The sequence below is a fragment of the Physella acuta genome, unplaced genomic scaffold (assembly GCF_028476545.2).
Source record: "Physella acuta isolate Inbredline_101_S28 unplaced genomic scaffold, ASM2847654v3 ptg000089l, whole genome shotgun sequence".
NCBI classification, from domain to species: domain Eukaryota; kingdom Metazoa; phylum Mollusca; class Gastropoda; family Physidae; genus Physella; species Physella acuta.
This window is the reverse complement of record NW_026731609.1, coordinates 251,884-272,343: the sequence shown is the minus strand read 5'-3', so window position 1 is coordinate 272,343 and position 20,460 is coordinate 251,884. Positions and strand designations below refer to the sequence as shown.

General features: G+C 33.5%; 1 protein-coding gene across 3 annotated transcripts; it reads left to right on the top strand.

Annotated features, from left to right (window-relative positions):
• Window positions 1-302: 302 nt before the first annotated feature.
• Window positions 303-19,929, top strand: LOC131927822 (serine/threonine-protein kinase 17A). Of its 3 annotated transcripts, none has more exons than XM_059283691.1 (8): window positions 303-463; window positions 2,190-2,327; window positions 8,774-8,986; window positions 10,215-10,353; window positions 11,327-11,453; window positions 11,736-11,784; window positions 12,430-12,609; window positions 13,151-19,929. In XM_059283691.1, the coding sequence occupies exons 2-8, from the start codon at window positions 2,233-2,235 to the stop codon at window positions 14,031-14,033; spliced, it is 1,686 nt and encodes a 561-aa protein (XP_059139674.1). In that variant the 5' UTR covers window positions 303-463; window positions 2,190-2,232; the 3' UTR covers window positions 14,034-19,929. The 3 variants fall into 3 exon arrangements, with proteins under 3 accessions (XP_059139674.1, XP_059139667.1, XP_059139663.1); XM_059283684.1 differs by lacking the exon at window positions 303-463 and adding an exon at window positions 808-885; XM_059283680.1 differs by lacking the exon at window positions 303-463 and adding an exon at window positions 814-996 and having other exon boundaries at window positions 13,151-19,928.
• Window positions 19,930-20,460: the final 531 nt, after the last annotated feature.

The window sequence follows — 20,460 nt, the reverse complement described above, 5'->3', positions numbered from 1 at the left end:
ATTACAATACAATACAATAAACTTGAATAATAAACGACTTAATTGACTATTTGTCTAATGGTCTACATAATAAAAATTTCCTTTGATTAAACGAAACTATTAGTTGTAATAAAAGTTTAATTTGTAGATAAGCGTAACATACATTCAGGCAATGTTAAATGGTGTTAAAATAATTGGAGTCCATCTAAATATGTAAATGTTGAAAACTGGAACAATTTTTTTTTTATGTGAAAGAGATGTAAATAATAAATTTAAAAATTGGTAATAGTTCTAGATCTAGTCTATGTCGAGGCAAGAGAATCCTGCTTCTGGCTGTGACTAGACAGAAGTTTTAGATTAGGGTCGACACAAGAGTTATCAAACGGTCGAGGTCCTTGTAGAAGTGTGGTATCGACCATACGCTCTGTATGGAGTCAAATGAGATAAAAATACATTCAACGAAAAAAGATTAATTTTTAAAAAAGTATGTAGAAAGTAGATCTAACAGGATAATCTTTCGTCTCAGATCTTAGCGCCCTCGGATTCTGAATCACCAACTTGGTCATAAACAATTTTAAAATGGTTTAAAAAAATAGGTAGTATTAAAGATTTGACGCTAAGCTAATTATCTTATAAAGTTGGGTCTAATTAAGGAATGGGTAGATATATGCTTATAAGTTAGAAGCATATATCACATAATTCATAATTGTTTGACATAATTAGATTAGGGAAGGCGTGTGAATGCTTTTTTTTCTTGTTTTATGGCCTCGTTTTCATACAGTAGGCCTACCGGAAGAAGAATAGGTCACTGTAATCGTGAAGAATAGGGAAACCTGGAAGGGAAGTAGAAACAGCATAACTCTGCATAACCGAAAGATCTAACTTACTTAGTTTACATTTTATTAGGTAATTATTAAAATTACGTCTCCATACTGATGTGAACTACTACTGATTATAGATCTAGATGTAGGTTAGATCTATTTGGAAATTTGGATTATTTTTCTTTAAAAATTCGAGGTCAGTTTGAGTTTAGTTTATTTATTAAATTTATTATTGGGGGGGGGGGGGGCGCTAATATTTTTTTAGGCATAGACTCCTAGACTAGATCTAGACCATGGACCTATTTTATTTTAAATTTTTATTAGACTTAGAAATCTAGACTAGAATCTAGTGTAGAGTAGTAGTAGATCTAGATCTAGAATACACTAAAAAAATTTAAGATACACTTTCAACAAGAGTTTACCTACTGATTTAAACTTTTATCTTTAGTCTTTCGAAGTGACTACTCGGAAGAAGATTTTTCTCCCCAACGTCTCCACTTAGTCGGCAAAAGATAGCTCTGCGCATGCACAGTGACCTAGGGTTAGGGCTAGAATGAGGGTTAGGGGTAGGATTAGGGTTAGGGCTAGGGTTAGGGATAGGATTAGGTTGATGTTAGGGTTCTGCGGTTGTAAACACACGCATGCGCAGTACCATCGAAAACATCGCCGCGAAGGCAAGTCGTAGTTTCTCTCCATTGCGCATGCGTATCTTATTCCGGCTAGCATTGGCCTTAGTCTTTAGTATAGATCTAGAATCTACGTTTAGTTTAGAGTTAAGTTAGATTCTAGATTGGGCTTTTGGGAGTTTAAAGAGTTCAGTGTATTTAGTTTAATTAAGTCAAGAGTTTACTGATGATATAGGCCTAGATCTATATATATATATAGTAGGTCTATATAGTAGTTTAGAGGGATGATATTTCGAGTCGTCCCTTTGAATCCCGGTCAGAATGTTCCCCTGGCAAGGCCTCAACCAACCTGCAGGCTTGCTACATCAATCAAGTTAGATATAAACTTAAAACAGTAAATTGAGTAATATTCTGAACAGTATAATTTAAATACTAAATAGGTTCGAGTGTCTGATCAGTGATATGTAACCTGATATAAATAAGCTATAAAGATACATCAAAGTTAATGTTTTCAACTGTACTAATGAATCAAGAGTAGTTCATTTTGTCATTTCATATTGTTACCATGAGATTTTATCCTTAGGAACTGACCTAGGCCTAGATGAGAATAAACTGTAAAGGAGCACATCTGAAAAGAATCCTGATGATTATATTTTTATTGCATCTTTATCAAATGATCTAGGCCTACATGTTTTGATAAACTAAATGTTTTATTTGAATGCATATGATAATAATAATACATGTGTTTTCATTGAATTTGCAGATTGCGACATGATAATTAAATAATGTTTGAGTAGACATTCACCATGAATGGTCTTAGCCCCGGCAAATATGTGCCTAGCAGTCCTATCTGCACAGAACCATTCAACAGCAAATACACAGTGCAAGAAGACATTGGCAGGTAATATCTCCTTATACTACTACATGTTGACAATATTTGTTTCACTAATAAACTGGGCGTTGTTTTGTGTTAGAAAATATTACATGAAGTAAATGGGTTATTATACATTGTTCATGCTGATCACAGAATTTATGGTATAAAAAAAGAAAACTTGGTCAACATTTCATTTAAATCTACTTTTTAATGTCTGTTTATTGTTAAAGTAATAAGGACTATTTATCATTGGGTACCAGATAATGGGAACAGTTAAGGCATTGCAATATGTATGCAGAGCCAACCTGGCGGTGGGGGCAGTAGCTTCACAAGGGGTGACATGACACCATACGAGATAATGACACTAATATACAAAAAACTAGTTTTAATGAGGAATTTTGTTTAATTGCTTATCAAGATTATATACATCATTAAGTTCAAAATGACACCTTACTCTGTGTTTACACATGTGACATGTATACTTTACGTCTAGAAAAAATAACTCATGAGTAAGTATATATGTTGCAGGGGGAAAATGTTTTCATTGAAAATTTAATGTTGCGAGTTATTTTTATTCCAGACATGTATAATAATAATGTGGCATGTGTAAATGCATTGTAATGAGTTGGGGATCGATACATTAGTTGGCAGGGGGGTTGGATGACACCCTGGGTTACCACACAGTTACCTGACTTAGTGACACAACTACTAGGGGTGGGGGAGGGAGGAGTATCAAAATACATTGTGCACAGTCTGCCAACAAATGCTTCTCTAGGTCGTTTATTAACTAAATACTTACAATTTTTATTTTTACTTCTTGAAATACTTGTGTTAATATTAATATATAGGCCTACAGGTTTACTTTTTTTTAAAAAATCTATTTAAATTCTAGATGTATTTGCATTCTGTACACCTAAATATCTGCAATATTATCATACCGTAAAAAGATATGTTGGCTTTATTATTAATATTGTCTAATGAAAAGCCAAAGAACAGAGACAGGTGGCCCCATTTACGCTACCATGTAATCATTTTTGGAGCAGCAAACTAATAGAAACTACAGTAAACATTGATGTTTAGAAAAGTGTAGGCCTGCATAGTGAATATTACAACCTTATTAACAGTTATTATAAAGTGAATTCTCACTGAATTTTATGGTGGTCATACAATTATTGTTATGTTTGTGCCTACATTTTTCTGTTTGGGCCTTAAGTATAACATTAAAACAGATCAATGGCTATGTAAAGTTTTAATGGCTGTGTGATGAGTCTTTTTATTTTCAATTAAAAATGTTTATGACATTAATTAGTGATGGCTGCTTGTGCATGTGCGTTGATACCTGTGTGTGTTAGGTGTATGTTTGAACACCTGGTCCTTTAGGTCTCTGTCAAACTTAGATGGATACCAAGGTAATGCTCAAAAATAGCCTGAAAGTTGTGTTATTTACTGGTCAAAATGGTGCACGTGAAGACCATTTTAATGGTATAAATGGTGCATGTGAAGACTCTGTTGGACTAGTAAAAATGGTGTTGTCTGAAGACTGTTTTACTGGTTATTGCTTTGTGACGCATCAAGTTCTTGGCGGGGATTGAATGGCAAATAGCCAAATATTATTTTACAACGTAAAAAAAAACTCCTTAAACTCGTGATCATAAAGGGGAGTTGCATCTTGTGAAGATCCTGATGTACTGACATTACATTTTTAAATTTGTTGTGCATAAGCAAGTAGGAAGGGATGGGGTAGGATTGATCGAATGGGTTTATTGCTATAGGGCTAAGTTTCAGTCATCATCGGCTTGACGTGTGATGTATTGGTGGGACAACTACACAGTGTTTTCTCCCTCTAACGTTGGCTAACGAGTTGCGTCTTATAACACCATCACGAACACATCACTGTATTCTAACCAGCATTCAGTTGGGCCTACATTTTTATGTTCGGCTAAAAAGGCCGAGGCATCCGTTAGTGCAGGTGTTGATAAATTGTTTCAGTTCGTCCTGTTCACATGAATGATTACGTTGCCCCCAAATCCCGCCTAGGTCTGAGTCACCCTGTTATCTGGTCCCTGTCCTTCCACCACTGCACAGCTCCCATGTCACATTTCTGCTGAACCGACCCAAGCGGAACGGGCCTGTCCCCTATTGTTTCCTTTACAATACAGTAACCAATCCTCCGATTTACAGCCTGATTCGCATGCGATCAAATGACACTTGCGTCAGTAGCGCTAGATTCAGTGCGTGAATTCTGCGCGCTCAACCCACACATTTGCCTGAAAAGCTGTTTTGTTGGAGTCTATTTCAAGCTAGTCTATATATTTTTTTTCTCTATTAGATTTGTGCACCAGACTGTCCCACTACCCTCACTTCAATGAGTATTTAATCTCACTACGTATCTTTATGTTTGTGTTTGTTCATTCAGTCATGGTATATTACTGTACTACCACCGGCTTTGTATGTGTTTGGACACAACGTTTCTGTATTTATGTGTAGGCTATTCATTCATAGCACATTACATCACCACGAGGATGGCCTATATGTGACACCGCGTATCTCTGTGTCCGTTCATTCATTAACAATACCACAGTTAATGTAAGAGATAGTGTGTACCTGTCTCTACAGTTCCATGACACATCCTCATCTAGGCTGTCTAAAAACCATTACATAGCACGCCATGCTTTGTGTTCAGCTATTCAACTATAGCTATTTACGTATGTTAGTTTTATCTCTGTACTAGATTTTTTTTTATGTCATTTAAAACTCGCGACCTTCAATTGATTAAAGATGAGTGGTTACTCACTCACTTCAATCGTGTCAAAACTCTGGACAGTATAAACGATGTTTGTATCGCGTTTCTCCGAAATGTTTAAGCCTGTACTTCCTACATTATAAAGCCCTCATCTACACATCTGTTTCGTAGTAAAAAGCCGCCAGTTTTATGAGAGAAACTATGAATGACATCACCGCCGGCGACTGATGTTATCTAGTTGTCTCTTGATTAATCTTTTCTTCATCTAGATCTGCGCTATCATAACGCCGGTCGGGCGGCCAACTAAAAAACATCATTGAATCGATTGCCCTGGGCCATGTCATTCATTGTAAAAGAAAAACAAATGTTGCGCGAATAATTGAAATAATTAATGCATGCAAATGTTGAGAAATAAATTTGTTTATGCAGTTGTGTAAGAAGAGAGTTGCGAAGCCTCGCGTTCGGCTTGATACACACGAACTATCGGTGTTGTACATCCGTGACGTCACGTATTCTTAGCGTAGCTCCACCCTACCCCCTCCCCATCAGAAAATCGTCATACCAACTTCACTTCCTCTAGAAAAATGTCACACCAACCTCCGAATAACAAAAATTTGAAGCAGAATTAACGTGTTTTTTTTTTAAATTATTTTTATTTCAAAGAAACTCTAAACGTCTCCATTCTACCCCCCCCCCCCTCCCGTCCTCGTATAATGACTGAAGGTCAGATTCCATAAGTGCACAGCATGTATTATGGATGACCCCTTGCTTGGCTACTGAACATTATGTTTGTGAGAAGCCCCCGTGTTGCTTGCTACTCATTACATAGTTACTGAAGTAGGTCAGCTACTAGTGCATTCCCATTCACGTCTTGTTTGATGGCTGTGTGTTATACAAGAAGCTGCAACCTGACCTTGTTACATCCTTCACGCAGCCCCAACAAATTATGTACATGCCTGTTGTATAGGTTGTCTACAGTAAACAATGATCTCACCACTTGGCATTGGTGCACTACTTAAATGCTACCGTTTTTTTTTTAACTACAAGATGTTACTGGGACATGTCTCTCATTTCTTTTAGATGAGTCACAAGTTTGGGGATAACTTGAACAAAACATTTCATTCTTTACACAAATTATCATGACTGGGAAAATAAAACAATTTCAACTTTTTTATCATTAGTTTTTCTGTTAAGCAGCCTTCTTTTACAAGCTTTTACTTAGTTCCCAATGTCTGTGGCTTGACACACTTCTAATGCAGTGATTTTGTTCAAACTTTCCAGATACATTCTACTTTAATGACAATACAAGTCTATCTATATTTTAATTTAATTAGATGTTTAATTTGTCACTAAAAATTAAATGGTTTTGAAACTAAGGGGAGATAACAAAATTAAATCACTCAATAGATTATTATATTCAATAAGAGAAGGGGAGATAACTTTCTAGACACTATACCCCATCTAGTCTGGTTAGTTGTTTGATTCACGCTGATTGTTTACAATCGCAGAGCCAGGTCGAATTAGTGAAGGCTATTAGGGGTAGATAATATAGCTTTTAAATTATTTGAAAATAATGGAGGTTGTACGATTAAGAACTATCATTTACTTTATCAGCTTGCTGTTGTCTGTAAATTGCGGTCACCGACGGCTGCTAACAATCATATCACACATTTCAGTGTGTTGATTGCCAGCAATCATATCACACATTTCAGTGTTGATTGCCAGCAATCATATCACACATTTCAGTGTTGATTGCCAGCAATCATATCACACATTTCAGTGTTGATTGCCAGCAATCATATCACACATTTCAGTGTTGATTGCCAGAAATCATATCACACATTTCATTGTTGATTGCCAGAAATCATATCACACAGTTCAGTGTTGATTGCCAGCAATCATATCACACATTTCAGTGTTGATTGCCAGCAATCATATCACACATTTCAGTGTTGATTGCCAGCAATCATATCACACATTCCAGTGTTGATTGCCAGCAATCATATCACACATTTCAGTGTGTTGATTGCAAACAATCATATCACACATTTCAGTGTGTTGATTGCCAGCAATCATATCACACATTTCAGTGTTGATTGCCAGCAATCATATCACACATTCCAGTGTTGATTGCCAGCAATCATATCACACATTCCAGTGTTGATTGCCAGCAATCATATCACACATTTCAGCGTTGATTGCCAGAAATCATATCACACAGTTCAGTGTTGATTGCCAGCAATCATATCACACATTCCAGTGTTGATTGCCAGCAATCATATGACACATTTCAGCGTTGATTGCTAACAATCATATCACAGATTTCAGCGTTGATTGCAAACAATCATATCACACATTTCAGTGTGTTGATTGCCAGCAATCATATCACACATTTCAGTGTTGATTGCCAGCAATCATATCACACATTTCAGTGTTGATTGCCAGCAATCATATCACACATTTCAGTGTTGATTGCCAGCAATCATATCACACATTTCAGTGTTGATTGCCAGAAATCATATCACACATTTCAGTGTTGATTGCCAGCAATCATATCACACATTTCAGTGTTGATTGCCAGAAATCATATCACACATTTCAGTGTTGATTGCCAGAAATCATATCACACATTTCAGTGTTGATTGCCAGCAATCATATCACACATTTCAGTGTTGATTGCCAGAAATCATATCACACAGTTCAGTGTTGATAACCAGCAATCATATCACACATTACCTACTCTAACTTCATTAGCTTTTAATTACCTCATATAAAAATATCATGAACACAAATAATCATCTTTGCCTGCATGGTGTGGTTTAATTAATTCTATTAATGATTGTATTTTATTAAAACAAGAGGTAACCGATAGGTAATTAAAGATTTAATCTAGTTATGCTCTTTCCCCGTTTGTTTGGATATGTGCCAAATCCAGGTAGATAAAATGTGTTATGTTTTGTAAGGTTGTGTTCACGTGGTTGTTCATGCTGTTCATTAGCAGCTTTAAGAACACTTCTTGTAAAACCTATAGGCACGCTTTTAATCATCACGAAAGTTTGATAATTCCCTATCAAATTTTGTATAATCTGTTAATGAAATAAATGTTCTATCTCAGCTTGTTGGCCAATATTGTTATAGGAGAATGTAAAGCCACCTAGCCTCTCTTGAAGGGAGAGTATAGTTCATGTGTATTAATTGAACTAATAGAAACAAATCCGGGGAAAGTTAAAAGTTTATATTTTTGTTTAGTTTGAGTCATTGCTCTGTTACAATTTTGTTCTAGTTAAAAGCAAAGTGGCTCTTCTGATCATCACAAGTCTTGGTTTCAGTTATTCTGATTATCCTAACTCTAACCACTTCACTTTCACTTTTTTGTGGCCTGTTTGAAGTGCTACATCTGTTTTTAGGATCAGATGAAAAACAAAAAAATCTTTTCATAGTTTGAGTGTGTATAATTATGTTAGTGGTGCTAATGGGACTAGAGCTCATGTAATAAATGCTGTAAGAGAACAAAAAGTCTGGCTTACCTTTTAGTAAAACAAAAGTAAATAAACAAAACAAAAAAAGATAAAGCAATGGATTTGTTCAGGGTCTGAAAAATAAGTTATAAAAGAAAATAAATAAGTTCTCTTCAAAGTATCTTTCTTTTCAACACACCCCCCACCCCTCATCTCCCAAAATTAAAAGCTTTATTTCATTGTCTTGTAATGAACAAAACAATAATTTTCAGAGGAAAATTTGCAGTAGTAAGGCGGTGTGTAAAAATAGATACTGGAGAAATAGTGGCAGCAAAGGTAATTCGTAAACGAAGGAAAGGAAAAAGCTGCCGAGATGAAATTCTCAGAGAGGTCGTCATGCTGGAGCTCGCTATGGCTCACCCACGACTTGTTTCTCTACGAGAGGTTTTTGAAACACAGACAGAGTTGATACTAGTCACGGAATAGTAAGTAATACATTCTTTTTCCTTCTTTAATGTAATGAAGTGAATAAATTACCTTTATATAGCTTGCAGTGAAGTGAATTTTGAGTCGTATAGTTTCAACTTCACCTGTTTTTCTGATTAAAAACTTTAAAAGATTATGTGTTTATAATTTTATACTTGAACATTTCATTTATTTATTCTTGAGAGTAGGTTGAATAACCCTTTTGAGAGTTAAGCTATACATTAATTGATATAGATTTTCAAGATAGGTAAAATAACATTGTTTGTCTTCTCGACATTTCAAAAATCATAAAAAAATCTTCTCATTGTTAACGTCTTGAATGTAGGTTATAAATGTTAACACAATTCTTTTTTGTATGCTAAGTGTTAAAACTAAATATTATGGTTACTGAACCATATCAATTGTGTTGCACTAACACACAAGGGGTAATTTTCTGTTTGCCGTCTATTCATAAATGTATGTCACTGAAAATTCAGCTCTGCATGAAAACCAGTTTTATGATCTATACATACTGAAAAGGGCTTTTCATTCTTGGAATGTAATGTTTATTATATAGATAAAGCTTTTTTGGGAGCTAAAAATAAAACCTTAGCCATAATATCTCTTTCTCAATTCTCATAGTTGTAAAACATTAATTTAAGATCAAAACATGTGTGCTATTATGGCTAAACAATAAAGCAGCAGCAAACTCCAAGTAACACTAAGGGGGGGGGTGGCTTTTCTAAGGGAGTCAGACTATAGATTGGTAGAAAGTTTGTAACAAAGCCTTGTTTTTTTTTTTTTTTTTGAGAAAACACATGGGGCCAAAAAGTGACCAGGATATACTGCTATATGAGAAATTGATATAAAATTATAAAATTACAAAGGTTTTTGAGAAACTGGAAATTGCTTAAAATTGACAGAAACTTACATTTAGGATCTGATATATAATAATGTTAAGTGAAACTACTGAAATGGTACACGGACATACCAGATTATAAAACTATGTTTTTGGATGGGCCCAGAAAGATGTAAAGCATAATAAATTCAGTTTTGACTTTTTGCCTGGTCACAGTACTTCCCCTGTATTCTATGTAAACAACAAAGCAAAAAAGGCTATTTCACTAATGCTAGTTAACTTTCTTTGTTCCTCTTCATAACAAAATTTTCATATTTAAAAAAAAATTATTATTGCAACTTTGAACTAGTTTGCTGTTGAGTACTGTAGAATGTTAATTTATTCTGCAGCTGTTCTGGAGGGGAACTGTTTGATGAATGTGTGATCAAAGAATCTTTTAAAGAAGATGATGTTCGTAGACTACTAGTCCAAATTTTAGAAGGATTAGCTTATCTACATGATAAAAATATTGTTCATCTTGATCTCAAGGTAAGGAATAATATACCTTTGCTGCATAGTTTTAGTTAATTTATATATATATATGTGTGTGTATATATATATATATATATATATATATATATATATATATATATATATATATATATATATATATATATATATATATATATATATATATATATATATATATATATATATATATATATATATATGTGTGTGTGTGTGTGTCTGTGTGTATATATGTGTGTGTGTGTTTGTATATGTATGTATGTATACATATGTTTATGTATGTATATATGTGTGTGTGTGGCCTATATATATATATTTTTTTTTTTCTGCTTGCCATTTTGTCAGACTGCAATAGTTGAAATAAAAATATCATTTGTTTAGAAACAAAAAAATAATTAAATGCTTCCATAAGGCCCATGACAGTGGCATTGTTCTATTTAGTTAATTATGCATATCTGACATGTAAAGAGACTGAAGTAGTGTAGATCTGCTTGATTAGCACATTAACTAAGAGCTGACACTATTGTCAAGGTCATTTACCGTTTCTTCTGACTTAATAAAGTGCTGATTAAAATACATTAGCATGCACAAGTGTATGTGCTTACTGGGGGGTTAAAAAACACTTTGTTACAGATGGAACACGTGCATTTATTATTTGTTAGTATTTGATAAGATGTGTATGTGGAACATATAAATTGTGACTGACAGTGGAAGACAAATTAGTTTTTTATGATGCAGACAGTACTGAATCGGCTTAAATTTAACTGACAGACAATGGTTGAAGTTTCTGGAGGGAGGGGAACTTCTATATCTGTTTTCCTTCTTCCTGACAAAAATTTTCAAACCACATCATACTCCTGTGATAGTTTTGCATAAATTTTTATCTTAATTTAATATACAGGCAGTTTTTATTTAAATTGATTGGAACGTGTTTTATTTTACTAGTGTACACCATTGAAATTAAAAGTAGCCTAATGTATATCTTTTTTTACAGCCTCAAAACATTCTTCTAACAAAACCTTTTCCAGAAGGGGAGATAAAAATTTGTGATTTAGGTTTTGCTTGCTTAACAAATACTGGGGAGGACATTAGAGATATAATTGGGACTCCGGACTATGTTGGTAAGGGAAATTGTCTATTTTTGCACTACCATAATATTGCCTATCATGTGTATGAATCTCCCTACCTACATATTAGATGAATTTTTATATAGACAGCAATAGAATTAACCTACTGAATTGTGCTCAAATATTTTCTAGGCATGAAATTTTTTTATAGTAAGATTAACAAATTTTTAATTTATACGAGCATGTATAGTTCCAGGGTACAGTAATGTAATACACTTGTATGATATATGAAACATACATGTCTAAATCTGTTTATTAATTGTGTTTCTAATGTAGCTCCTGAAGTTCTTGATTATGAACCTCTAAATATACAAACAGATATGTGGTAAGTATTTAATGCTTGAAATAACACTAAACTTTTACACTGATATCTATATATATAATTCTCTTCTGGGAGCCGCTAGAAAACAAGCTGCAAACGCGCCTAGAAAACAAGCTGTAAACGCGCTCCCTACCTCCCCACCCCTACATGGTTTTAGTGAGCTGTGTTCACTCTAAATGTTTACAAGCAGAGCCAACGATTTTAAACGTGGGGTGGGGGGGGGGAGGAAGGGGGGGGTTATTGTCCTTAACGAGCTACTTATAGTGTTTTAAAGAAATATTTTCAGTGGCAGCGTTGGTACTGTCGAATTCACAAATTATGAATTACTGAAAAGTAGAAAAAAACAACTAAATAGCGGCGTATGTTATGCCGCGGGCCGGCTTGTTATTTCTATTGGTTTAAAATGTTAGTAATTACTTTTTGAAAATTGAACCATAAAAAGCAGAGATGCAAGTGTTCCTATTTTACTTTTTAAAAAGAATTTCAGCAAAAACTTTGCTTTTTAATGAAAAACGCTGTGGTTTACAATTTTATTGAAATGTCTCATTTTTAGTTGATCTTTTTGGGAAACTAGGGCTTATTTCTCTGTTTGTGGAATTACCTCCATCCACAATTGTTAACAATTATTGTATCTACATTTGTTTCCAGGAGCTTGGGTGTTCTGACGTACGTTATGTTGACCACATGCTCCCCTTTTGCTGGTGACACACAGCAAGAGACATTCTGTAACATCACTCAAGTTAAAGTAGACTACCCCGAAGATTTGTTTGCTGATATTAACCCACTAGCTATTGATTTTATTTCTAAGTTGTTGGTTAAAAGACCACGGTAGGTGTTGCCATAGTTAAGCAAGTATTTTTTGGTGAAAAGTTTGCAATACTAGATTATGTATAGTACTCTTTCGAACATTAAGGTCCATGGGACAAATGAAGTAGAGTTTGCCTGTTTCAGTAATCTAAGAATATGAAGCGATCATGTGGTGAGCACTGTGCCCAGCCACATTTATTTTCTCGGAGACATCTTACAAACTTGAGATTTGTGTTGGCAGTCAACAGCTCTACCATTTGTCCCCTCATAACAGCTTATTGCTATTGTACTAATTTAATTTAAATCAGTAGACCGTCTCTTGAGTCCACCCAACTCACGTTAGGGAAAGTAAAGGCAGCTGGGCATAGGGCTGACCACACTATCTCTTCATATGCCGAGGTCACAGAAACAAGTGAACTCTACTTCACTTGCCCCATAGACCGTCAGGTTTGAAAGAGAAACTTTACTTACTTTACTAATTTAATTGAAAAATAATATTACTAAGTAAAAGAAAATCAGTGTGATTGATAGCTAACAAGATGTTTGAACTGATTATTTCTAGTGACAGAATGACAGCCAGACAGTGTCTAGACCACCCGTGGCTGAAAGATTTGAAGAAGAGCATGTCTATCTCCATACCAAGCCCAGATCACTCTAAGGAGCTGGCGCATGAAATGGTGGTGCCAAGTAACTGGCACATGTCCCCTGACCGGCGCTCCAGCCTTTCTACCGTAGATGCTCCACTGCAGTTCAAAGACATGGGTGCTCAGACCTCTAAACAAGCTGAGGACAGCTCAGACTTTGAAAAAGTTACACTGAGAAAAAGTGAAGAAAAAGACTCGATTACTCAAACCTTGTCTCACATAGATATTGACAGGAACAGTTTAGACAGAAGTAGTTCAGCTTCATTTGAAACCTGCCCCGAAACTCTAGAAGTCTCTTCTGAGACGTTGCTGGTTGAAGGCTCGGCAAAGGATAGCTCGAGCCAACAGAGCTTATCAGCCTCGTCAAACTCAGACCATTTACTTTCAGACTTTGCCACTGATGTATCTCAAAATGTTTTCCAACTCATTGAGTCAAATGCATACACATCAAGTATGACAATGAATAGTATATCAGACATGAGTGCAGACAACAGCTTGGACTTCTCCTCTAAATACATTTCTGTGCAAGAGAAGTCATCTGTGTCCAACACGTTCAGTGAGGGTTTTGTCCCCTGCACAGACAGCAACAAACAGGCTAATCTGTTGAAACGAATGTCAATGGAAATCCCACCCAAAAAAGCCAAATGCTACCAAGAGGGGGAGGAGACTGCAGACAGCAACGCTGAACATTCACTATCCACACAAGTGAGCCAAGGGGCCATTGCAGATAATGGTGACCAGTGTTCGGAGGAGCCTGCTGAGACTTGCAACGGCATTGAAGATTTTAGGAATGCTGTTTGATTTTGGTCAACAGTGTTTAATTTGATTTTAACATTTTTTGCGTCAATAACTAATCCTTCCTGCTTGCTTATTCCATGTTGGGAATATTGTTTTTTTATGTAAGTTAATGAAAAATATCATAAAATATGAGATATATTATGCAACAAGAATAATTAACAATTTCTTTATAACAAAAGTTTCTTGCTCCGTGTGTAGATAATAAAATGTGTACTAAATCAAACTTGCTGGTAACATACAGCACTTAGATGTTGTTTCTTATACCTGTCCTTTTTTTTTAGGCTGTGATCTTTTTTTTTAAATTTTAATTGTAAAGGGAAGTTTTCATTGTTGTGATTTGTAAAGATAAAAATTTAGTGGCATTAATACATTTCATAACAATTTTATTTGTAAAAATAAATTCCTAATCTATTTCCCCCAATTGACATATTTGTCTAAAATGTCTTGAGAATAGTTGTAACCACCAAGAAGCTAACAGAAGTGTGTGTAATGGAGCATGCTATTGTCAGTGTAAAAGGTTCTGATCTCCATTCCATGCTAGTTAATCTCAAAGTAAACGTCAAGGGCTGGGACACATCAGCTCCAGCCTGACTCTTACTTCATTCCATTACTGTTTGTTCTGTTAGGTTTGGTTTTAAACCTCTTTTACAGACCAACTTTATCTGCACAATTTACACATTCTTTGTCTCTTGTTTCATTATATTTTCAATGATTTAAAAATAAGAGTAAAATTTGGTATGCCAGCTCTTCAATTGTAAGCAGTTCCATAGCTATTTAAAGCTCTTCTGTGTCTTTGTTTGATTTGCTTCAACAATTTTGTAACCAGTTTTGTTATAAATCTATATTAAAAACATCTTTACACTATATAATCATTCAGGGCAATAGCGATTGCTAGGTTTTTTGGTGAAATTTCGCCATACATTTATCATTAAACAGTAATTCACAATGTTAGAAAAAAAATTAAGCAGTGGTTGCTAGGATTTTGGTGTAATACTTGAAAGTAAATAATGTATGCTTTTTCATGAATACAGATACATTAATAGCCTTTCACAAGCCAATGTTCTGAGGAGTATTTTAAAATACTGTTTATAAATATTTTAAACTAGGTTTTGCAAGTCTTCAACACAGTTGTTTATACATCGTTTTACTTAAGAAACTGCTCCCTTGATAGCTTTATTTTAACTTCAATCAATAATTGTTAAACACCCTTCAAGAAACACATTTTTAGTGTTTCTTGGTTCATAAGATGCTTGGACTGAGCAAGCTTTAGAAAAGCTGAACCCCCCTGGGTATGTAAAGAGCACCAATGCTCAAATGGTGCTTTGGGTTCTACTATTAATTGTAGCCTTAACCCCAATTACTAATTTTAGAAACTCATTAACATTTTAACTTACTATTTTAGTAATTTACCTTGTAATAATATGGTCAACTAATGTATTGTAAAATGCAATTTGTTACTAACTTTATAAATGGGTCTAAGATGTTACCACCTGTCAATTACCACCTCCCCCCATCCTCAGATAATTTACCCCTCTGTCATTTCCAGATGGAAATTACCTCTTGACAATACCTATTATACATGTTATCAGCAGAGTGAGAAACCCAATTTGGGCATTCTGTACAGCACCACAGATGGTGTCTTGAACTGTGTAGAACAAGCTTATTCTATTGGGGAAATTCCCTAACATAAAAGTACTTTGTGTTATTTGGTGTAGAATCAATTTGTACTAGATAGGCTGTAAGCCCCTATTCCAGTTTTAGGTAGAGGGGAGGATTGACATGGGGCGTAATGCTCTGCTCCCTTATAATTAACCTTTCAACCATACCTGTGAAATGTTAAGCCACAAGTATTATCATCAGCCCAAATATTTGTATTATTTTCTAAAGAATTTTTTTTTAAGTCTCATTTAATAACATTGGAATCTTTGTTACGAACATTGAAATATTTTTGTATGTAAAAGTGAACATACAGTTTAGTCATTGATGAGTTTTATCAAATGTAAATAAATTGTCCTTCTGAACATTATGCCATGCTATAATGTTATGAAAAATTATATGAAGTAAACAAAAAAAGGTACTATTTTAAAATCAAATATATCATAAACCAAGAAAACTCAGATGTGAAACTGTTTAAAAAAATATTTTTTTAACTATATCCCATCCTATTCTACCCTCCCATGCCCCTGATTCTTGTTTAATTGAATGACATTAACTAATTTTAAAAATCTCATGTTCAATAAAACACAACTAAGTTTTTAACTAAGTTATTCTTCAGAGTGTCAGTGAGCAATATTACCAATACAAATCTATTAACAATAGGTCTACTTTAATGTTTTTTATAATTTCTTCAAAATTCTAAGATGATAGATAAATAATCCTCAATTTACGCTAGTGTTTTCAGTTATACATTATAATGTAGAGCCATGTTCAAAACTTTTTGTGTTTATTCTAGGTGAGTTGGTGTTAATTTTAAATTTTAATTAAAATTCATCTTCAGAAATAATCAAACTAACTTATCGGGTAATGAAAGTGATGTAATTTTCTATGATAATTTTTAGATACCATAAATGTTCATCAGCGCAATTACATTTAAATTTCTTTATTTCATCCTGCAGTGCTATTTAGCACTGTGCTGTATGTGTTCAGTTTTTATTGAGCAGTAGTGTACAAGTTATATTTCTGAACCACTGCTAAAGACTGCGTAATTAAAAATATTTATAAAATATTGTAATGACACCATTCTGAATTTTTTTTGCTTGTGAGGTGTATAAAAAATTGTTAAATCATTGCATCCATCTACACTAAGCTATTTAAAAAAAAACACCCCTGTGGGATTGGTATTAAATTTATTTACCTATATAATAGGAGACAAAAGTATAAGTACGTATAAATGGGGACAAAAATGCACATCTGTGTGATTTGGGACACTATAATTAGAGTCAAAAGTAAATATACACTAGTAGATTTGAGGACAAAAACTGATATCTAATTATTAGAGATGATCATAAGCAACAAAAAACATGTTTCTGGTTTTGGTAATCTGCTGTCAACCAATCAAAGTGTTCCACTGTTTTATGTGCTATACACAAGGAAAACTATACACCATAAAGACTTCACCAGATAATTGATGTACAATTGATACTCTTTGTTGTTGAAACAACTGCAGCTGTATGTTTGATACATATCTGAAACATTGCACAATGCTGTACTTAAAACTTGCTTTTGTTTTAAAAATTATTCACTTCTGGCTCTGGATGTGTTAAAGTCTTATTTTAGCATTGAATTAGATTTACTCAAAAATAATTTGAAACAATAAAATTGACAAATAATTGGTTTTAAATGTATTTGTGACCTATATAACATTTTATCACACTATTTAGTCTAAAATTTCTTGATGATTTTTTTTTTTGCATAATATTATCTGTTGACCACTAGGATTATTCCTGCCTCATTGCCTAGTGGTAGATCTGAAAAATTAACCTAAATTTCTGCAGGGTATCAAAATTGTGTTGGACAAAGTTTAAAAAGAAATTGTTTTCCAGCTTTTTAAGACTTAAATTTCCTTGCATATATTTTTAATTTTACCTTTGTTAGGTAACTAATTAATTTTTATTAAATGTAAAAACGATTGCTTGATTAAATTTGTGTCAAAAGCCGTTAAGAACCCTAACTTAAAAAAATTAGACTATCATTATCCTGTTAGTAAACCTGTTATATCACGTCCCTTCGCCCTCGACAACCAGATGAAACCTCTGTTGTCTTCTGTTTCACACTTGGTCCATTGTTGAGCTGATTTAGAGCCCCTCCCTTTGTCTGATATGATGCTTTGAGTCCAATGTTTAGCTGATTTAGAACCCCTCTCTATGTCTCATATGATGCATGTACATAAATATTTCTAAGAAGTTCAAATACCAAATCTCTGGTGTCAGTGTAAGTAGGATTTTAGCTTGGCATTAATTGTAAATGATGTATTAATAAAACATGTCAGTGCCTTCATATAAATGCCATCAATTGTGTGGTCTTTCATGATTTATGCTACAGGGATGGATACAAAGCCACTATGTATTCCTAAAAACTCTGCCTTGGTTCTTAGTTTGGTTCAACTTTATTGGTTGAACTTGTATTCCATTTTTAAAATTTTGTAGACAAAAATAGGACAGAAAGTAGCTAGACACTTTAAATACAGAATCAGTATTAGACTTTCTGATTTGTGTAAGTATTTTTATCGTGCTTTATTACCATCTGACATTGCAATAGATGAAGTGCCTCAATACCTTTAACACATGTGTACTCAACAACAACAGCATTGATTTAGAACATTTCTATAGCTTGTATGATGTTGTAAACAAAGAACCATTGGTTGTGATCCATGGTGCCTAAAATTTGTTTTCTTGTGCACAGTTTTATAAGAAATGAAACTAATGGAAATGTTCCATTAGCTATAGGCATATAGTTCCAGAGTAATATTTGTAATAAACTTAATATTCTTGTGGATCCTTGAACAATTATTCCATATAATTACAATATAGCACACTTCCTGTTTTTTATGATGTGAATAGTATTTAAATGTCTAGAGAAAGATTGATATTCCAACCTGATTTTCAGGATGCTGCATTTATCTTGAATTGGAAATTCACACAAAAATAAGGCAGTAACAGTTTATTGCTCAATTCGGTCATTAGTATTACATTAAAATAGTATTAACTAAAGATTTTTATGCTAAGTACAGTTAACATTCTAATTGTACATATGCAAAATGTAATTCACAACTAGAATCTGTATTAGATGCAGGTAATTTGTTTTATTATAGTTTATAGCATTAGGTTGTTTTTTGTTTTTTTTGCAAGTTCTCTATGTTTAAAAATTGAGATTTAGTTCAATCCTCCAGCATATCTAACTTTTGTGGGTGCTTAGTAATGTGTTACTGTGATGTTAGTGATTGCTTTTTACAACTTTGTGTCAGATACCCTATTTAGACATTTGTGGTACAGTATTTCCTGCATTTTATCTTCAAAAGTTGTTTTACAGATATTGTTTAATAGTTAGCCCCATAATGTACCTAAAAACTGCAGTTCCATACATTGTCTCTTATTACTACTGGCATTTTATCTCTCAAAGTCATGTTTTACTAGCTTTATAATTTATGTTGCAGTCTAGTTTTGTAACATTTATCATGTTTTTTTGACTTTGTGTTGATGTGATAAGGCAACTAATTGTGTTGGCGTGTTACATATAAAATTAACAAAAGTGTATTTACAAGCATGCCCATTTCAACAAGCAAGATTTACTAGTTTTAATTGCTAATAATAGAAAATCACTTTCAGCTTTATAATTCTAAGGTTTATTATTCCCTATGGACAAAATCAGCAATGCGGCCTTAATGATAATACTAAGTTAGAATACAATGTTTTTAAACATTTAGAAATTAGACCTCTAAAAGTTCATTAATTTATTAGCTGTAAGCACTGAACACCATAATGTTTTCCATATCACTTAGTTGTATGCAAAACAGTTGAGTTGAAATTTGACTACACATTTCTCATTGTAATTTTATCAAGAAAACTCAAGAAACTGCTCTTTTTGTATAGTCATTTATAATTAAACCACTTTTTATTGGAGTTTTCATGAATGTTGATAATTTGCTTCATTTTTTTGCATTGTACATTGTGTTAGCTATGAGAGTAGATCTTTAGATGTAGTAGATTCTAATTTCTAACACAATAGTCTTGTGTTAATTTAACATAGTGTGTAGTGTGTAGGCATCATTTTCTTCATTATGTTGTATCATCTCTTATCCTTGTGTGTACATAGATACAATTGTACATTTCATCATGATATTAATAAACTTATTTTAGAAAAAAGGACAAAGGAAATCATCTTCCAGTGTTATGTTTTTTAAAAAAATGTCTTTATTTTTATCATTTGAAAACTATGTATAAACTTTACTGGTCATAGTAAGTTTACTGATTAACATTAATTCTGATTTTATGCTTTGTCAAATGAGTATATGGATATAGATCCAGGTTCATATTATCATTACGTGGAAAAAAAATGACCAGCAGCCACACTTTTTGATAAAAACACTTTATAAAAACAGTTTTGCATTCTTATTTTAAAAAAAGAATGCACGCATTTTTGTGGCTTCCTAAAGCTACAAAACAGTTAACCATTACAGTTGCTTTCTGAAACCAAATATAGCATTTTTATTTTTGTATTTGATAGTATACAGCAATTTTTGGCATCTAAAGCATTAAAATAATAAAAGTCTTTAAGGCAATCATGTTAGCAAAACAAACCTAAATTAACAAGTCTATAATTGCAAATATATTTAAAAAAACACTCATTTTAATTATCAAATTTAAGGCATTAAAGCTGACATTTAATAAGCTACAATTTTAAGTGTGTCAGTATGTAAAAAGGTAAAACATTA